The following is a 16,648-nucleotide window of genomic DNA, read 5'->3' on the forward strand; positions in this document are numbered from 1 at the left end:
CTCCAGGGGATCTCCCCGATCCAGGGATCGAACCCAGGTCTCCCGCATTGCAGCAGACGGTTTAACCTCTGAGCTACCAGGGAAGCTCTAAAAGAAACACTAAACGAAATTCTTCAAACAAAGATAATGACACCGGAAGAAACCAAGATGAAGGATCGGCAACAAAAATGGTAAGCATCTAAATACAATAAACTATTCTCAGGTCCTCTGAGATACAGGTGATGGTAAAAGGAAAAGTTAGACTCTCATGGAGTTTTCAATGTATATAGATAAATATCTATATATATACACACATAAATATATATCTAATATATAATATATAGATAAAGGTAAATATCTATACACATTGAAAACAAAGGGGGAGGATAAAGAAATCTATACAATGGTAAGGTTTCTACATTCCATTAAAAATAATAAATTATTGATTCCAAGTACAATATAAAAGTAAAGTATATCTATTATAATTTCTAAATTAACCTCCAAAATAGACAGATTATTGATTGATTGACAGACAAAAGCACAATAGATAAATTAAGATAGAATACTAAAAGAAATGTTCAAATAACAAAAGTCAGCAAAAAATGGAACATTTTTCCATACCAGTATTCCCTGGATCCTCAGAACTTGTATCAATGTTAGTATAGCGCTCTAACTTATTTACCAGCTGTGTTTCAATCTGATGAAGACTATGATCTTTGATAGCATTTTCTACATCTTCAGTGAATTTAATCTGTTCTGCCAAGCATAATATCTAATGAATAAAGAGAAAAATTATTTTTAAAAGGTGAATTTATTTAGAAATATTTTATAAACGTAAGGAAAGATACCTCTCTCCAAATTTCCAATTACATATTGGATCTCCCTACGTGAATGTCTTACTGGCACCTCAAATATTAACAGAGTAATACATCTGTAGGAAAAGCATTGTGTGATGCAGCTGAAGCCTACTTCTCAGAAATCATCTCTCACTGTTCTTCTACAGGCCTATTTTTGGGCCTTTGAGCGCACTAAGCTTATTATAACCTCAGTGCCTTTGTACTTTCTTCCCATGACTCGCTTCATAGATGGCTTCTGTTAACCAGCAAAGATATCAGAATATTTAACCCTATTTAATAAAAAGAGTAATCTTGTAGCATTCGAAAATAATCTCTCAGTATACCACTGAAGTCTACAATTTCAAAATACCAATTTTATCTTAAAGCAAGATTTGTATGCTCAATCTAATCCCCATAAATAGAGACTAAATATAGATTATCTTCATGTTCCCATAAAATATGAAATATTAATGCTGTTTGTGAGGATTTCTGTAATATAACCTATATAGCAAGGTTACTGATAAAGCAAACGATACATTTAAATACCAGATTTTAAAAACATATTTTAAAATACTTTGAAACAGTTCTTAGATGGAAAAGGACCCTCCTTTAAACTAAAGACCATCCATCATCATATAAAGATGGACCATCTATCATCATATAAAGCGCTAAAGCTACTGACCAATTACTACTGAACAGATCGTCTTTTTCTTATATTTACCTTTTAGCACCCAGAAAAGATCATTAAATGCCTCTATTTCTCAGATGAACTCATTATCTATACAGACATTTTAAAACAATATAGCAGGCTAAGGGGTTGTTTGCTCTAAGTCAGAACATTATATAAGTACCACATCAAGTTCTTTAACAAAAAAGAAAATAAATTAGTAACTTTCCAAGGCAAAGTCATCTCTCATACTTTGTAGTACAAAACTCACCAGATTCTTTAATCAAGTATATGGTAAAACATTTAATTCATCAAGTATATGGTAATGTATTTACTTTGGCCACCTGATGTGAAGAACTGACTCATTGGAAAAGACCCTGATGCTGCGAAAGATTGAAGGAGAAGGAAAAGGGGATGTCAGAGGATGAGATGGTTGGTTGGCATCACCAACTCGATGGACAGGAGTTTGAGTAAGCTCTGAGAGCTGGTGATGGACAGGGAAGCCTGGCGTGCTGCACTTCAAGGGGTCGCAGAGTCAGACATGACTGAGTGACTGAACTGAACTGGAAAGTATTTCAACAAATCCAAATTTGCTTTGTAAGAAAAGACTTTGCTCTTTAATTTTCATATGAAAATGTTCACATGCCACTTCGAAACTAATATGTACATATGTGGAGTTTCATTCAGGCGGTACTACTGAATTTCTGTGTTATAAATAAGTGCACATCAATATCTCAATTTTTCACAGTCTGCTATACTTTCTATGAGAGACTAACAGAAATGATACTCAAGACATTAGTCTTGACTAATTCTCATGTCACATTACCATTCAGATACCTGAACAGACACTAAGATTTTAATTGCCTAAAATATAATGGTCATTAAGGGTGCTGCTCCACTAATAAAATTTAACCTTCAAATGAGTTGCCATGGAGGTGTTATTACACCCTCTTAACTAAGTGGCCCAAAGAATCACTCCAAAGATAGGATGTGAACCAAGGTAAGTCAGAATCTTTCCACTTTATTATGCTGCCTCCTTCCCAGATGGGAAAGTGCCTTCCCCACCTTATTTCAGGTCCTCACAAAGATGTCTTTAGAGAACTGAATAACAGCACACAGTAACCTGTTTCAGACATTCATGTAGACAATTATACTATTCAATCCATTTATATATGGTCTCTTGAGATAATTTTTTCTTAACATTAACTGCTAGTAAACTAGAATTATTTTCTAGATACAGTTTAGTAGTTCACATTTTTACAGAGCTAATGAACTATTTACATTTATATTTTTAGTAGTTCACATTTTTACAAAGATAATGAGCTATTTCAGTTCGGTTCAGTTCAGTCACTAAGTCGTGTCCGACTCTTTGCGACCCCATGAATTGCAGCACGCCAGGCCTCCCTGTCCATCACCAACTCCAAAAGTTCACTCAGAACCATGTCCATCGAGCCAGTGATGCCATCCAGCCATCTCATCCTCTGTCATCCCCTTTTCCTCCTGCCCTCAATCCCTCCCAGCATCAGAGTCTTTTCCAGTGAGTCAACTCTTCACATGAGGTGGCCAAAGTACTGGAGTTTCAGCTTTAGCATCATTCCTTCCAAAGGACACCCAGAGTTTCAGCTTTAGCATCACTCCTTCCAAGGAACACTCAGGGATGATCTCCTTCAGAATGGACGGGTTGGATCTCCTTGCAGTCCAAAGGACTCTCAAGAGTCTTCTCCAACACCACACTTCAAAAGTATCAATTCTTCGGCGCTCAGCTTTCTTCACAGTCCAACTCTCACATCCATACATGACCACTGGAAAAACCATAACCTTGACTAGATGGACCTTTGATGGCAAAGTAACATCTCTGCTTTTGAATATGCTATCTAGGTTGGTCATAACTTTTCTTCCAAGGAGTAAGCCTCTTTTAATTTCATGGCTGCAGCCATCATCTGCAGTGATTTTGGAGACCCCCAAAATAAAGTCTGGCACTGTTTCCACTGTTTCCCCATCTATTTCCCATGAAGTGATGGGACCAGATGCCATGATCTTCATTTTCTGAATGTTGAGCTTTAAGCCAACTTTTTCATTCTCCTCTCTCACTTTCATCAAGAGGCTTTTTAGTTCCTCTTCACTTTCTGCCATAAGGGTGGTGTCATCTGCATATGAGGTTATTGATATTTCTCCCAGCAATCTTGATTCCAGCTCGTGCTTCTTCCAGCCCAGCGTTTCTCATGATGTACTCTGCATAGAAGTTCAATAAGCAGGGTGACAATATATAGCCTTGACATACTCCTTTTCCCATTTCCTGTTGTTCATGTCCAGTTCTAACTGTTGCTTCCTGACCTGCATATAGGTCTCTCAAGAGGCAGGTCAGGTGGTCTGGTATTCCCATCTCTTTCAGAATTTTCCACAGTTTATTGTGATCCACACAGTCAAAGGCTTTGGCATAGTCAATAAAGCAGAAATAGATGTTTTTCTGGAACTCTCTTGCTTTTTCCATGATCCAGCGGATGTTGTCAATTTGATCTCTGGCTCCTCTGCCTTTTCTAAAACCAGCTTGTAAATGAGCTATTTACATTTTAGTAATTCATATTTTTTCTTGACTGCTCAGAACCCAGAACTGTTTCATGCTCAATTCAGCAACCTTCTTTAGACTGTAAACCCTAATACATCTCCTGGTAAAACTCTCACTTCCTCAATCTAATTGCAATTCTTACTTTTGTATATTTTTTAATATTGTGTCTTTTATTCTAAGTCAATTTAAATCCTACCTGGAAATTGACAGAATACTAGGAAAGATTTCCAGAGGTAATAAAACACTTTAATTCTGGCTTTGCAATGGCATTATTTTACTCATCAATGATTATTTTTATTTTTCTCTAAGAACTTAAGATTTTTTTAAAACATATTTTAACTTGACTTAAACTGCTAAAAGTTGCAACTGATACAAATGGTAAAATAGCTAACAGTCTAAAATGTTGCAAGTTTCCTATCTAACTTCTCATGCTTTACAAGAACCAGTATAAAAACCTGTTCCAACAGCTGCTAAATGTTTTAATTTGAAAAACAAAAAACAGGTAGATTTTCCTGTGAGAAATCACAGATTATCTCAATGCCTACCTTTCATAGTCCCTAAGAACTAAAGTTCCTGATATCCTACCTGTATAGTGTTAGTCTCAACCAGTAGTAAAACTAATCCTGAACAAGGCAGGATATTTAATCCAAGTCCTAGTGCTATACTTTAATATGTCTCAGAACAAGTTTTGTGAGAACAAGTTTTGTGATACATATCCAACATCCAGTGTTTCAGAAATAAGTTGCTATAAACACTGACCTGCAGCAATATCTATATCAACCTTGCAACTTAGCTCTGCTGTTAAAGTTCTAGTTCAGGGCTGTGATTGTTTCAGACCTACACTTCAGTTCAGTTCAGTTCAGTCGCTCAGTTGTGTCTGACTCTTTGTGACCCCATGGACTACAGCATGCCAGGCCTCCCTGTCCATCACCAGCTCCCACAGTTTACTCAAAATCATGTCCATTGAGTCAGTGATGCCATCCAACCATCTCATCCTCTGTCGTCCCCTTCTCCTCCTGCCTTCAATCTTTCCCAGCATCAGGGTCTTTTCCAATGAGTCAGTTCTTCATACCAGGTGGCCAAAGTATTGGAGTTTCAACTTCAACATCAGTCCTTTCAATGAACATTCGGGACTGATTTCCTTTAGGATGGACTGGTTGGACCTCCTTGCAGTCCAAGGGACTCAAAATAGTCTTCTCCAACACCACAGTTCAAAAGCATTTTGAGGTTACCATTATCTTTATTACCTCTACCATAGTTTGGCCCCAGGTAAATAGCAGGGAGGGAACACAGCCCCACCCATCAACAGAAAATTGGATTAAAGATTTACTGAGCATGGCCCTGCCCACAGAACAAGACCCAGTTTCCGCCTCAGTCAGTCTCTCCCATCAGGAACCTTTCATAAGCCTCTTATCCTTCTCCATCATAGGGCAGACAGACTGAAAACCACCATCACAGAAAACTAACCAATCTAATCACATGGACCACAGCCTTGTCTAACTCAGTGAAACTATGAGCCATGCTATGTGGGGCCACCCAAGATAGACGGGTCATGGTGGAGAGTTCTGACAAAATGTGGTCAACTGGAGAAGGGAATGGCAAACCACTTCAGTATTCCTGCCTTAAGACCTACAATAACACTCTGCTAAACTTCTGCCAGCTCCAGTCTCCTATATTAGTTCATGGGAAGGGTGAGAGACAAAGTTATAGAGCCTGTGACTCCATCAGTGAAGGACTAAGCATCTGGAACCAGGAAAGTACTACATCACTGATTCTGCCTCCCAATTCTACCCCCCACTGGCTTGATAGCTGCAATGTCAACAGGTTTCTGCTTTGAACGCATCCAAATTATAGCAAACTAATGGAGCTGGAAGGGAATTTCACTATCGTGCAGTTCCTACCTCACATTTTACAGTTGAGGGACTGAGGAAGGTAAGCAATTTGTCAAATGTTCACTGCTAGATAAAGGGACAACAAAGATCCCAGTTGTTTAAGCCTCCTGACCTCTAGATCAGGGCTCTCCCAATGATACCATGCCTACTTCTAACGAAAACATTCCCTTACCTGTGAAGGGAAAAAGGATGGGTCAATTGCACCTTGAGAACTTCGACCGGCAGTAACACATTCTATCAACAACTCTTTCAAAGTTTGCTTCATTTCCAAGGATAAATCATTTAACCAAGTCTGAAAATAAGATTAGAAAATGTATTTCTTATTACACAGTCATAAAAGAAAAACACAACCTAATGACTCTATTTTTTATTTCATGAAGGTTATAATTTCTTACTGACTCTCACATTCCAAAAATGTGCTAAATGGCATATATTTTTAAATAAATTATTTAAATAAATTGAAAATAACTTTTTTTCACCTCTTGGGATAATGCTAAGTGTGAAACTCAAAAATTTGTAGTTAGTGATCACTATCATCATCCATACAAACCAAAAAAATATGAACATTTAAAAAGTAACTCATTCATTTCGTCATTATGACAAACCAAACTAGACAGCTGGGCCAGAAAATTAGAGCCACACTGACGGGCTAAGTCCCTTGGCTCATGCTAACCTGATGATCTCATATTTAGAAAACTGTAACTATAAAAAGAGACTGCTTCATTAAGGTGAACTATATTTTTTAAGGAGTTAAGCTCCCTCTTCAAACAAAATTAATTCTGTTCCAAGGTCAAAACAATTTTTCAATTATTTGATTATAGATAAAAGAATAAAAGTTAACTAAGGTCAAAATAAGAATGGTAACTGATCAAAAGAGCAATGAATATTTAAGAATCGGTACTTAACTTTAAAAAACTACATCATTCTCAACAAAATATAAGGACAAAACTGCAAGCTTCAGCAGCTTTTCATCATTACCTATTTTAACTCTAAGTTCTAGCTTTCTACTGTTTATTTTTAGAGTGTTTTCCAGTATTAAAAAGAGCACAAGCTTTTGCCCAGTTCAAAAGCCACTGCAGCCAGAGAGTAAGAGCTTTCGGTGCGAGGCTGCAGACACCTCCTCTGCAACCATCACAGGAGCTTCCAGAGTTCTGTGCTACCTCAGCTGCTAACAGCTTTTTCTCTGTGTGTTCCACCAGTCCTAATAAAATTACAATAAAGGAAAACAACAGCAAAAACAATAAAACCCTTCACCAAACATGATATCTACCTAACAAATCTATGCTTACAGCCACCTGATTGATGATACACTCCATATCCAATAAGATGTAGAGGCCCAACCACGAATGGACATTTTATAAACTGTACAGACATATATATGATAAGGCATGGACCTGACTTGCAGTTGGAAGATAACTTTGGAACTTAAAAATTATAATTTGATGCATACATCCTAATGCTGTTGGCTTTATCTGTGTAACTGTAATAGACATTTGACAGTTCACTTCTAGTCCAATAGAACAAATTAATCAATAGTTGTAGTATAAATGCACTAGTTTCAAGTTTACTTGTTCACTTAAATCATCTTATACAACTCAGATCCTGAAGGAAAAAGGAACAAAGACTTATTGAGAACTTATATTCCAAACACTATAGTGTGCATGCGTGTGTGCGTGCTGAGTTGTTTCAGTTGTATCTGACTCTGCGACCCTATAGGCTGTAGCCTGCCAGGCTCCTCTGTCCATGGGATTCTCCAGGCAAGAATACTGGAGTAGATTGCCATGCCCTCCTCCAGGGGATCTTCCCGACCCAGGGATCAAATTTACATCCCTTATGTCTTCTGTATTGGCAAGTGGGTTCTTAACCACTGGTGCCACTGGGAAGTCACACTATAGTGTACCTAACACCAATTATCTCGTTTAAGTTTCAATGAAAGGCTTTGCAATAGCTAGTAGGACTTCTCATTTAATAGTTAAGAAAACTGAGACTCAAAGTTATTTAGCTAATAAGTTGTGGAGCTACAATTAATATCCAAGTCTCTTTGACTTCAAAGCAAAAGTTCTTTTCAAAGTTACATGCTCCAATTCCAAAAACTAAAAATTCATATTCTCCTTAATATTAAATCATTGTGAACCTAACAAAAAAAAATTATTTTTAAGATATGAGAAAGGTTCCTAAAAGGCCTAAATTAACCAACATACTCTACAAATTGACCAAATTACTTTTGATACAAAGTTCATACTGTTAATTTTTTATACTTTCACATTTGAAAAGAATTACTTACCTCTACATTATTGGACAGAAGAACTTTATTTTTAAAAGGTACAACTTCTCCTTCTAAAGATTTCATTGCAGTTATATGTTTTAATTCCTCATCAAAACAGACGCTGTGTATGCCTATATTACAAAACAATTTAAATGCAAAGCTTCCTTAAACACAGTTATTAGATATTATATATGATTACAAAATGGATACTTCATAACATATTTATATATTAGAATTATATTAGTTCAGTTATATAATAAAAAAGAACAGCTTTTCATCACCAAAAACTAGAAACAAACCAAATACCCAAAAGGTGAATGAGAAACTGTGATATATTTGCACAACTATTTTCAGCAAAGAAAGGAATAAAATATAGTTGAAAATATTATGATGACTGAAAAAAGCCAGGCACAAATGAGCGCATAAGAATACATACTGATGATTCCACTTATGTGAGATGAAAAGATAAGAGCAAAGGGGGAAAGCAAACAACACTTCATTTTCCCAAAATTTACACTCACTTTATGGTATAAAAAACAGACATGACCTAGTTTGTATCTTCAGAAAAACTCCATAGATTACTATTTACAATTTAAAGAAAGAAACTAGATTTCAGAGAGGTATACTAATAGCTAACATATAGTAGAAGTAGAACTTGAAAGCAAACTTTGTGATTAGAAGAACTCTTTCTACTATCTCCATAGGCCAAGTCAGTTATAGATATAAGCACTTTAAAGCTTAGGATACACAATGGTTAGTAAATACTTCTGTAAAACAACGAAGAGTAATTATTTGAGGTTTTTACGGTCCTATCTCTTTGTCAATCACTCAACTCTATGCTTGTAGTACAAAAGCAGCTACAGACAATAATGGGCATGGTGGTATTCCTTTCAACAAAAGCTTCTTTTAAAAAAAAAAAAACAGATAGTAAATTAGATTTGGCCTGTAGGCCTATAGTCCGCTAATCCCTGAATATAAGTGAAGATGAAATTTCTTTTTCCAACAAATAATATTTTAAGAAAATAATAACAATCATTGTTTGTGTAGCAAACCAACTCCAAATGCAATTACTCAACTTAAATGATTCAACAACATCAAAGCATCTGGCACTGTAACTCTCCACTTTACCAGGTAATCTCTCCTATTCCTATAACCTAATCATCATTTATGGGCTTCCTGGTCACTCAGTGGTAATGAATCCACCTACCAATACCAGAGACTCAGGTTTCATCCGTCGGTGGGGAAGATCCCCTGGAAAAGGAAACAGCAACCCATCCCAGTATTCTTGCCTGGGAAACCCCATGGACAGAGGAGCCTAGCGAGCTATAGTCCATGGGGTCACAAGAGTCAGACAGAACTTAGCTAGTAAACAATTATCATCTCTACACAGATGACTCCCAATTTTACATTTCCATTCCAGGTACCCCTGCTACTGGGATGATACTCTGGAGACCTTTAAACTTATCTTCCTCACTTCCAGACCTTATATTGGGCTTCCCTTGTGGCTCAGCTGGTAAAGAATCCACCTGCAGTGCAGGAGACCTGGGTTCAATCCCTGGGTGGGAACATCCCCTGGAGAAGGGAAACGCTACCCATTCCAGTATTCTGGCCTGGAGAATTCCATGTACTGTATACAGTCCATGGGGTTGCAAAGAGTTGGACATGACTGAGTGACTTCCACTTTCACTTTCAAGACTTATGTTTGCAGAAGGAAATGGCAACAGACTCCAGTATCCTAGCCTGGAGAATTCCATGGACAGAGGAGCTCGGCAGGCTATAGTCTATGGGGTCACAGAGAGTCGGGCACGATTGAGTATCTAGCACTAAGACATATATTCTTTAGATCTCACTCAAGATGTCATCTCGACATATGCAAAACTGAGCTAAATGACTCACAGATGTTTCATGGACGCAGCTATAATACCACTGCTTATGTTGATCATAGAAATTTGTCAACTTACTAGTTTGCCTCACCCACTAAACTGAGTTCTTCAAATACATGATCTGCATTTTATTCAACAGTCTGCCTAAGAACCTAACATTATGCTTGGAAGATAGCTGAAACTCAATAAATATCTGCTGAATAAATGTTGAATCTTACCAGCAAAAAGCTTCTTAAGGTGAGACTGAATCACTGATGGATTAGTAGACTGGCCCAGTATTTCTAATAAGTCATCATCACCAATAAAGTAAAATCTTGGGAATGCTGAGCGTTTTTCCTTAAAAATTAAAAACAAAAAGAAAAAACTTATCTTTTCAAATAACTAAGATATTAAAGCACTTTGCAATTTATTATACAAGGATTAAAAAAAAAATACCTCCAAAAATTCATTTAATGATTTCTGACATCTTTGAAGCTGATCAAGTATCGTTAATAGAGAGTTTCTGATTCCTGCATGAGTAGTTAATGTTGTGACTCTATTATCTTTCTTGATGTCAAGCATTATTGATCTGCAGAAGAAAAACACTTACTTTCACATCTGTTTTAATAATCTTTGGCTGAAAAAGGGATATGGAGGCTTTTCTTTGTCTGCTTAAAACAAACTAGTAATACCAATATAACAGTAATACATTATTATAAATCTAATACACAATCCTTAAAGTTAATAATAACCCATTACCATTTTTAATCTCCTTTACTGCATATTCTCTTGTTTTATCAACTCACTAAACAAATATTAAGCCTTACCTCATAGAGCTAATGGCCCAGTGACAGATAAAGAGATTAAACAATTTCTCCAAATATTCAAATAAAGTTATGATAAATGCTAAGAAAGAAAAGTACAAAAACTTGTTAAAGTGGTTAATGGGAAAACCCTTAACCTATGACTTATCTGAGAAAGTAATTTAAGCTGAGATTTAAGTAATAAAGAAAAAGGCAATGAGTAGGAGGGAAGCAGTTTCTGGCAAAGATCATGAGAAAGAGCTCAGTATTTTAGAGAAATGGGATAGAAGTAGATCCTCAGATATGTTTTATCCTTAGAGCAACAGAAAACCATTTTAAAGTTTTACTTAATAAAGGAAGCAAGTAATGCAACTATTTTTTTAAGATTACTCTGGCTTCTGTGTGAAAAACTTATTGGAGAAGAAGGGAACAAGTCAAAAGATTATGCAGTAGTCTGAAAAGTTTAGAATACTTTAGAATAAAACCAAAGAAGTAGAGATATAAAAGATGTAATACAACAGGTAAGTATGTTACAATCAACAAAATTTGGTAACAGTGCACTTGGAAACGGAGAGAGGAGTCAAAGATATCCATTATGCTTCTGCTCTCAGCAGTTAGGTGGTACCATTTATTGGGAAAGAAATGACAGAGGAAAATACTTGTGGGAAAGGGATTTGAAATAAAGTTATGAATTTAATTTTGACATGTTGAGGATATTTAATATATTTGGAGATCAGAAAAGAAAGATAGGCTTAATAAACAAGTTGAGGAGACCTCAGCAACTAGATGTGAATTGACTCTGAAAGAAGTTCAGCTCATTAAACAGAGAATATGGAGAGAGAAAACCTACAGGCAGAAACCTGGAGAATGTCTGCATCTAAATATTTAGAGAGAGCTGAGGACTAGGAACCAGGAGGAGAACCAGACAGGCAGGCCAGATGGTCCAACCAAACAGGACAGGATCACAGAAGCCAAAGGAACAGACTTTCTAAGAAGGAGGAAATGCTCCACTCTATTAGATACTAGTCAGAGATAAAGTAAAAACCAATGTCCATCAGATTTACAGTGGGAAAGTAACTGGCAATTTTAGGAAGTGTATATTAGTAATTTTACCATTGCTATAATAATACAGTAATATTATTATAATAATATTCATATTGTTGTTGTTTAGTCCCTCAGTTGTGTCTGACTCTTTTGTGACCCCATGGACCACAGTCCACCAGGCTCCTCTGTCCATAGGATTTTTCAGGCAAGAATACTGGAGTGGATTGCCGTTTCCTTCTCCAGGGGATCTTTCTGACCCAGGGATCAAACCTGCATCTCTTGCTTTGGCAGGTGGATTCTTTATCACTGAGCCACTTCAGAATCCCCAATATTAATATTATATAGATAATAATATTACCTATACAATTATACAATACAATTATACAATAATATTACCTATACAATTAGACTTCTCTTGTGGATGACAGTTAAGGATCTGCCTGTAATACAGGAGACCCAGGTTCAATCCCTGAGTCAGGAAGATCCCCTGCAGAAGGAAATAGCAACCAACTCTAGTATTCTTGCCTAGAGAATTCCATGGACAGAGGAGCCTAGAGAGCTACAGTCCATGGGGTCACAGACATGACTGAGCGACTATATACACACACACACATATAATATTAATATAGGTAAAGTGGTAAAGATAGACACCACATCAAAATTATTCAAGAAGTAAACGACTCAATGAGAGAAAATAGTTTCTCAAAAGGAACCAAGAAAAAAAAAAGTTGAGGACACAGATAATACTAACAACGTAAAAAGTAATTAGCTTGTATTAAGTACCTCACAATATGAATAAAAACTCATCGCATGTGTCCTCTTTTTTATGTAGAGTACTGACCTAAAATCTTCATCAACTCTGTTGAAGCGTGTCTGTTCTTTTGGCAATGCTCCATGGCCAAAAATGGGTTCCAAATATACCCACTTCCTCTGAATGTGGTTTAAATTCTGTAGATACTCATCTAACTCTGCAAGTTTTCTTTCCCAAATTGACACTTTATCTTCAAACCCTTTATAATAAGGGGAATCCTTTAAGGATTGAAGAAGGCATCTATTATCTCCAACTTGATTTACTATATCTTTCCAGTCTTTAATCAGCTTGATGGTTCGACTTTGGCTGTCTTCATAATCAACCAGTGTAAATACTGCTCCAACTCCCCACAGATCAAGTTCACGTAAAGCTTCTCTGATTGTAACTTCACCTTGTGCCCGACTATTTAAATCCTATTTAAAACAAAATATCCATATTTACTATTTCAACATACAAAATAGGTAAGCTATGTCTATTTTATAAGAAGATATATTTTTACTTTTCACTGTAAAGCAAAAAAACAAAAAGGTAAGTAGATATATTTTAGATGCAATCCAAAGAATTACTGGCTAAAATATGAAGGGATGTCTGGTTCACATAGTCAAAATATATACAAAGTTCTGCCTCATGCTTTTACTTGTAAAAAAATTTAAAACATCCATTGCAAACCAAACCACAAAAATATTTAAATTTTGCAGAACTCAGCAGTATTTTTGGTAACTTAACCGGAAGTTCCAATACATCTAAAATGATTAACAATCATCTAGAGTTACCTCCTACAGAAGTCATGCTTTATAATCTTATGATTATCTTCATATGTGCCAGGGTAATCAGCAAAGATGAAAACAGATGTATTAGAAAAATAAAACAACTTAACATCAAAAGTCCTTTTACAGGCAGAACACAAAACAGAGAGTCTACTACTTACGACATAATTGTGCAAGTTTTACTTCTACCTGAGACTTATGCTAAAACTGATCAGCAAATTGGTTCCTTGTTTAGTTCTCTGGATTTCTGTATCCCTGAGCTTCTGTTTATAATATACCCTATGATCTTAAGTGTACTTCATGTAAAATGCTTTGTGTCTGCTGACTTCTATCTTAAAGTAAGACATATATTATTTCAGATTTTTTTCTCTTTCTCAAGGAAGGGGTTTATATCGTTTCCATAGCCCCATCTATAGATTCAGATATACTAATGAAAGAACAAAAGAATAGTGGAACACTGTCACTTTAAGGGAAGAAAGAAATCTAACTTGCTGTTTTAAATAAAATATAAAGCAAAAATATCTGTTAACAAAGGTCAGATCTATGGGATATTTATAAAAATGATTCTTACTTTAAGGTCTGAAGCTTTGGCAACAACTGTATCAGCTACTCTAAGCAGATCACCAAATAGTAATTTCTCTAAACTAGTCCCCCTCGGAAGGCCAAGAAGACGAAAAAGGTCAAGCCAGTGATCTGGAGAAAGATGCTCCCCTCTCACATATTTCAAGACCGGAACAGCAATCTGTTTAAAAAAAAAAAGGATATGCATGTATATATATATTAGCAAAATGCAAATTACTATTTAATTTTATTACAGTTATGTATAAACATTTTAATAACTATATTATCTTAATCTTGAAATGATTAAAAAGAATTGTATAATACTTTTTATTAAACATTTATGTGGATACATGCAAAATTCCCTTTGTAACTTGATATATTTTAAAACATGACCTAAAATATTTCTATTTTTATAAATTTAGAAAATGACCTATATCCTAAATATGCTAAATGGCCCACATCCTAATTGCTAAGTTTCAAATACTCCACTTTATAATAAATTTAACCATAAATTTCTTACTTTTAACTTATTTCACACTGAAGCAAAAATATTAGTAACTTTTCTGACTTACTCTATACTTTGTATTTTTTGTGTGTAATGGAATAATTAAAAATAGATAAACTAAAATTACAGTTTGGGCTTCCCAGGTGACATCAATGCATAATAAAAACATACATGAACACTGCAAACATCATTTTTAAACAATAGCATAAGTAAAACTATCTTACTTTATATTTGTCAACCTCTGATTGTAACTTCACTGTCATTACTGAATGTTCTTCAACCTTTCTTAATCTGTCATGCCAATTCATCAAAAATTCCTCAAACAGATAGGTCTTAGTCCTGTAAAACAGTAGAAAAATATCTTAAAGTTTACATCCCAAAAAATACCACAAAACTATCAGAATGTAAATATTATTTATGAATCAGACCGAAAAGTAATCCAGTCCTCATTGGCCATTTCTTGAAATCCTTGCTGAAACTCTTCATAAAGCGCCCAAATTTGTGCACAGCTCTCAATATCCTTAGAGATGCTATATGCCAAAGAGAAGTTGGGCTCTTCTAGGCCAAAATGATGGCAATCATCACTGCAGAAACAAGTAGTGAAATATCAGTAGATTTTTACAAAAGAAAAACTGTTAAATGTCAGTAAGTTAAACTAACAACTTAACTGCATTCCCTGTGTATGTTTGTGTGTGTGGATATGACAGTGGAGGTAGACAGTAGGAGGCTATGGCTACTTAACATGAGAATTTTACTTTAACTACTTACCAATGGGCTCCTCTAAATTCATTAATACGCACTTTTCCCAAAGGAATCAAAGTAAAATTCGTAATATATCAATATATATTATATACATAATATAGATCATATATAACAAATGTTGAGAATTACACAAATTTGTGGATAAATCTGAGAACAGATTAAAGAATATCCATTAACATTCTTCTTGGTTGAAAGAATTAGTTTCTAGAATGCAAGACTGTTGTTGTTTAGTTGCTACGTTGTGTCAAACTCTTGCAACTCCACGGACTGAAGCCCACCAGGCTTCTCTTTCCATGGTATATCCCAGGCAAGAATGCCATTTCCTCCTCTAGGTGATCTTCTTGACCTAGAGATTGAACCTGCACCTCCAGTACTGACACGCAGATTCTTTACTGCTTGAGCCAACAGAGAATGAAAGATATTCCTCTCCTAAAATGTCACTTAATAAGCATGGTACTAAAGCCTCCAATCATCTATGAAAGCAATTAATTTATGGATGCATTTGCCTAAACAGACCAAACATATCAATTTTTATGAACATTTAATATTTTAATTCCTTTTTATTGGACTATAGTTGCTTTACAATGTTGTTAGTTTCATTGTACAACAAAGCAAATCAGCTATATGAATACATATGTCTCTACTTTATTGGATTTCCTTCCCATTGCAGTCACAACAGAGCACTGATGCAGTTTCCTGAGCTGTACTGTAGGCTCACTACAAATAAAGCTAGTGGAGGTGATGGAATTCCAGATGAAGCTATTTCAAATCCTAAAAGATGATGCTGTGAAACTGCTGCACTCAATATGCTAGCAAAGTTGGAAAACTCAGCAGTGGCCACAGGACTGGAAAGAGTCAGTTTTCATTCCAATCCCAAAGAAAGGCAATGCCAAAGAATGCTCAAACTACCACACAATTGCACTCTTCTCACATGCTAGCAAAGTAATGCTCAAAATTCTCCAAGCCAGGCTTCAACAGTACGTGAACTGTGAACTTCCTGATGTTCAAGCTGAATTTAGAAAAGGCAGAGGAACCAGACATCAAATCACCAACATCCACCAGATCATCGAAAAAGCAAGAGTTCCAGAAAAACACACTACTTCTGCTTTATTGACTATGCCAAAGCCTTTGACTGTGTGGATCACAGCCAACTGTGGAAAATTCTTCAAGAGATGGGAATACTAGACCACCTGACCTGCCTCCTGAGAAATCTGTATGCAGGTCAAGAAGCAACAGTTAGAACTGGACATGGAACAACAGACTGGTTCCAAATCGCGAAAGGGGTACATCAAGGCGGTATATTGTCTTATTTAACTTACATGCATCG

At 35.9% G+C, this 16,648-nt stretch overlaps 1 protein-coding gene across 4 annotated transcripts in view; it reads right to left on the bottom strand.

The window, feature by feature from the left end:
• Positions 1-16,648, bottom strand: part of DYNC2H1 (dynein cytoplasmic 2 heavy chain 1) — a 493,166-nt gene that overhangs the window by 423,577 nt on the left and 52,941 nt on the right. For all 4 annotated transcript variants that reach the window (XM_069554796.1, XM_069554794.1, XM_069554793.1 and 1 more), the window contains exons 23-31: positions 14,988-15,143; positions 14,784-14,898; positions 14,065-14,235; positions 12,757-13,139; positions 10,525-10,657; positions 10,308-10,425; positions 8,225-8,337; positions 6,113-6,232; positions 601-751 (exon numbers count right to left, since the gene is read on the bottom strand). In XM_069554796.1, the coding sequence (XP_069410897.1) occupies positions 601-751; positions 6,113-6,232; positions 8,225-8,337; positions 10,308-10,425; positions 10,525-10,657; positions 12,757-13,139; positions 14,065-14,235; positions 14,784-14,898; positions 14,988-15,143 (1,460 nt within the window). The remainder of the gene's footprint in view (positions 1-600; positions 752-6,112; positions 6,233-8,224; positions 8,338-10,307; positions 10,426-10,524; positions 10,658-12,756; positions 13,140-14,064; positions 14,236-14,783; positions 14,899-14,987; positions 15,144-16,648) is intronic.

This window comes from Ovis canadensis, chromosome 15 (genome assembly GCF_042477335.2).
Source record: "Ovis canadensis isolate MfBH-ARS-UI-01 breed Bighorn chromosome 15, ARS-UI_OviCan_v2, whole genome shotgun sequence".
Lineage (NCBI taxonomy): Eukaryota > Metazoa > Chordata > Mammalia > Artiodactyla > Bovidae > Ovis > Ovis canadensis.